Here is a 4,299-nt window from a genome sequence, read left to right as displayed (position 1 = left end):
TGGATAGGAAATTGTGGAGGGCAGCGATCCAGGAATCCCGAGGTGGTGTTGGCTTAGACCTCACTCTCGCAGCAACTAACTAAATTATAAAAAATATATTTTTATTATTCTTCATTATTTATTTCCTGGTGTCCTCGTCGTTCTAAAAGGGGGCGGGACTGCGGCGCTCTACTATAATACAGCTCGTAAACACTTAAACCCATTCTGTCTATATAAATCTCTTTGCCAAAAACAGCCAAGCTCTGTTGTGAGCTTGTAGATTGGCTATTTTTGACCCCATGTTCCCTCCAGAATGCTGAGGTTCAAGTGGTATTTGATATACTGGTACAGTATATACAGTGAGATTGTATCTTATTCATATGGGCATTATTTTAATTTCAGGTAGTTGGAAACCCCACATGGAAGTAGACATTATGGATCTGTACACAACAATGCTACTGACGCGCACCACCAAAGTGGGTCACAAACAATATACCTTTTTCACAGCCGTGGCCTGTATGTATATATATGTATGTAGCAGAGTGGCTCAGAGAGCCTCTGCCTGATGGCCTCAAAAGTCTAATATATCCCTTTGGTCTAGTGGTTAAGATGTTGGACTTTCACGCGGGAGACCCGAGTTCGAATCCTGGGCGTTACATCGGTTTCCCTGTGGGATGAGGACAAAAGGGGGGTGAGTGTAGCAGAGTGGCTCAGAGCCTCTGCATGTGTGTGTGTGTTTTCCTCAGTGAAAACAGGTATAGTCGGACATTTTTCATCATAGTTGTAGTCGATGAATGCTTCTGTCTTCACAGAGGAATGCAGATGAACATGTGAGAATGAGGAAAGTCTTCCGTGTTCACAGAGGCACGTTGTTGAAGAGGTGCGACACGGACTCTCCGTTGTGCGTCCTCCGGATGGCCTCGGCCAGCATGATGGACACGTCCATCACCTGGATCTTGGGGCAGTCCCGGACGTTGTCTTCCTGCGGCACCGTGTCGGTGACCACCAGCGCCTCCAGCTGGCCGGCCTGGTTGAGGCGGGCCACGGCGGGGCCCGAGAGCACGCCGTGCGTCACCATGGCGTACACCTTGGCGGCGCCGGCCTCCGCCAGCTTCCCGGCGGCGTGGCAGAGGGTCCCGCACGTGTCGGCCATGTCGTCCACCAGCACGGCCACGCGGCCGGCCACGTCGCCCACCAGCACCATGCGCTCCACCTCGTTGGCGCGCTTGCGGTCCTTGTGGATGAGCGCGAAGTCCACGTTGAGGCTGTCGGCGATGCTGGTGACGCGCTTGGCGCCGCCGGCGTCCGGAGACACCACCACGCAGGCGCGCCACTCGGCCACGTTCTCCTTGATCCAGCGCAGCGCCACGGGCTCGGCGTACAGGTTGTCCACGGGGATGTCGAAGAAGCCCTGGATCTGCGAGGCGTGCAGGTCCATGGTGATGATGTGGTCGGCGCCGGCGCCCGACAGCATGTTGGCCACCAGCTTGGCGGTGATGGGCGCGCGGCTGCGGTCCTTGCGGTCCTGCCGGGCGTACGGGAAGCAGGGCAGCACGGCGGTGACGCGCGACGCCGAGGCGATCTTGCAGGCGTGGATCATGATGAGCAGCTCCATCAGGTGGTCGTTGACGGGCCCGCTGCCGCCGCTCTGCACGATGAACACGTCCTCCTCGCGCACGCTCTCGCCGATCTCCACGCACGTCTCGCCGTTGCTGAACTTCTTGGTGACCACCTTGCCCAGCGGCAGGCCCAGGCGCTCAGCGATCCTCTGCGCCAGGTCGGGGTGCGAGCTGCCGCTGAAGATCTTGATGTTACGCATCTTTGTTGTTTTCTCTCGAGGGCTGAGAGAGCCTGGGCGATAACAGAGACTGGGGGATATGAGAACTTTTATATCGGACTTTGTGATGTCGCTCATATATGATGTCATAGTTATATATACGAGGCATGACCATATAGGGTTATGCCTGGGGTGACCAAAAGTAGAACGAGTAAGACGCGCAAACGCGGGAAGCGAACGCAGCTCGTACATATTTGGGTTTTGGACGTATAGCTGCTTTGGGGACTCCTTATATGGTTATGGCTGAGTCATGGTGACGTAACAGCGGGACAGACACTTGCATCAATCACAAACAAATCACTCAGCTCCATATATGGGCACAAAAGCGGGACAGACAGACACACAGACAGACAGACATGATCTGCTAGGTCTCATAGTAAGTGCTCAGTGCGTTCGCAATTACAGGGAATAAGACCCCCATGCAGGGGGATCTAGAAACAGAGCCTGTATACAGGTGGATGCTGGGGAGGCGGTGGGGTTTGCAAAAACCTGCGAGGCGTGCACGATCGCACGGCAGGAGAGAAGCCAGGAAAGAGCAGGTAGTCAGATGCATGAGACTATAGTCACCTGATCAGGTATTGGCACGCTCACGAGTTGCCTGCCTGAACTATCTCCGCAGGCTTCGCATCGTTAAATGCGACCTGTGGTCGCAACCAGTAAGAAGCGATGCTTCTCGTGTCCCACACATCCTCCTGGGTGACGGCAGACTGCTGGGCGATCAAGATCAACATATGGCATGAATTCTGTACTGGTCATATGGTCATATATGGAGCGTGTCTTGAGTGTACAGGGTGTGATGAGGTCAGATCAACATATGGAATGGTCAGCTCCATATACGGAGATCTAAGGGTGGCAGCGGGGCAGTGTCTTGAGTGTACAGGGTTTGATGAGGTAGGATGATGTAGAGTTGCTGACCGGCTCCATATATGCAGATCTAGGTGAGTCTTCTCCATGTATGGCTATCCAGGGATTGATGAGCTTCATATATGGAGACGGCCATATATGGTGGCGTGGTGGGTCACGAGGCATGACCATATATGGAGGCGTGATGTCACGAGGTGTGACCAACCGAACGACTGACGGGAAATGCAGGTTTTCATAGAAAACTGCGACCTATGGTCGCAATGACGTGAATTATATGAAGATAAGATTTAAAACTTAAACTCATCCATATTTTATGGAAATCCTTCAATGTGTGTGTGTGTGTGTGTGTGTGTGTGTGTGTGTGTGTGTGTGTGTGTGTGGACCGTGACGTGCGTGAACTGGCTATTCAATGACACAGGTGTCATAATTTATTTAGAAAACGGCAAGCTTTCACCTCTATCATGACAACAACACATACAATATACGGCAAATATGCCACATTCCATCATTCATGATACGCTGCACTATTCATAAGTATCATAACGTACAATTCCATCTGCGCCGGAATAGCATATTGGTTTTCTGCCTCATATCTCTGCGCTCATATTATCAGATATGAATTGCATTTTCGCCCCCGTCTCCTGTGGCTGAAATGAACAATGCGTCTTACTACACATTAAAAATCCTGAGAGTCGGTTTTAACTCGCACGGGTTCCATGCTCCTCTAAAAAATCAGCACTCAGGATTTTGCCGTGCACGAGAGACTGAGACAAGGTTGTGGAGCGATGGAGACCACACGGGTGAAATGAGTAACGCTTGGATGTATAACCCATTTTGGGCAGGAACCCCTTTTGGTGTTTGCATTAGGCTATGCTTTAGCTATTGAAAAATAGCAGATCTACAAGCTCATAGCGCGCCACCGAGTGGCGCGCTACGAGCTTGTAGGTCTGCTATTTTTTGAAAAATCTTGAAAATGTGCCGTGAATCTTTGAATATATATTCTTTCAGAGCGGACATTTTTAACTGAAATCTTTGCTACTCGGGAGGCCCCTGGAACAATATATTTTCAGACGGGGGTCGGCGGCCAAATTCATATAATTTTTGACATGAAAAAGGTTTAGCAGCAATAACATAGAAACATCAGAAAACTGTTTAGAAGAGACTTGTAGAATCGTTCCCAGGTCAAAATGGGATAATTCATCTGATGGTTGGGGGTGAATCTTTCATGGCCTATGAGTAGAAAGAAACGGGGCCCCCAAAGATGATTTGGGTAGTCTGGGTCAAAACTCAGTGGAAATCAGTGGGCTCTCTCTCGGCTATACCAGGCTTCAATGAATAACACCACTGGCAGCCATGCTGTGCACTTGCACCTGCTTTATGAGCCCTGTCTGGATGTTTGGTCCAGTGGAGCGCACAATGCCCCCCAGCCAGTAGAAGAACACGATAGACTCATAATAAATGCACCAGACCTCTATATACGATGAACGCTAACCCCTCTGTGATTCGGGATAACGATTCGATTATACTTTGTTTTATACGACGGCGTTGATTTAACATCATGTAAGCTATATAACCCCCTCCAGGGCGGAGCATGCATTCCTTCGGCCCGGTGCGTGGCG

General features: G+C 50.8%; 1 protein-coding gene across 1 annotated transcript; it reads right to left on the bottom strand.

The window, feature by feature from the left end:
• Positions 1-835: 835 nt before the first annotated feature.
• Positions 836-1,798, bottom strand: LOC308331860 (ribose-phosphate pyrophosphokinase 1-like; the record flags this gene model as incomplete). Its single annotated transcript, XM_080787385.1, has 1 exon — positions 836-1,798. The coding sequence occupies one exon, from the start codon at positions 1,796-1,798 to the stop codon at positions 836-838; it is 963 nt and encodes a 320-aa protein (XP_080643511.1).
• Positions 1,799-4,299: the final 2,501 nt, after the last annotated feature.

The sequence above is a fragment of the Protomyctophum bolini genome (genome assembly GCF_963924005.1).
Source record: "Protomyctophum bolini genome assembly, chromosome: 17".
NCBI classification, from domain to species: Eukaryota; Metazoa; Chordata; class Actinopteri; order Myctophiformes; family Myctophidae; genus Protomyctophum; species Protomyctophum bolini.
This window is presented reverse-complemented; position numbering and strand designations above follow the sequence as displayed.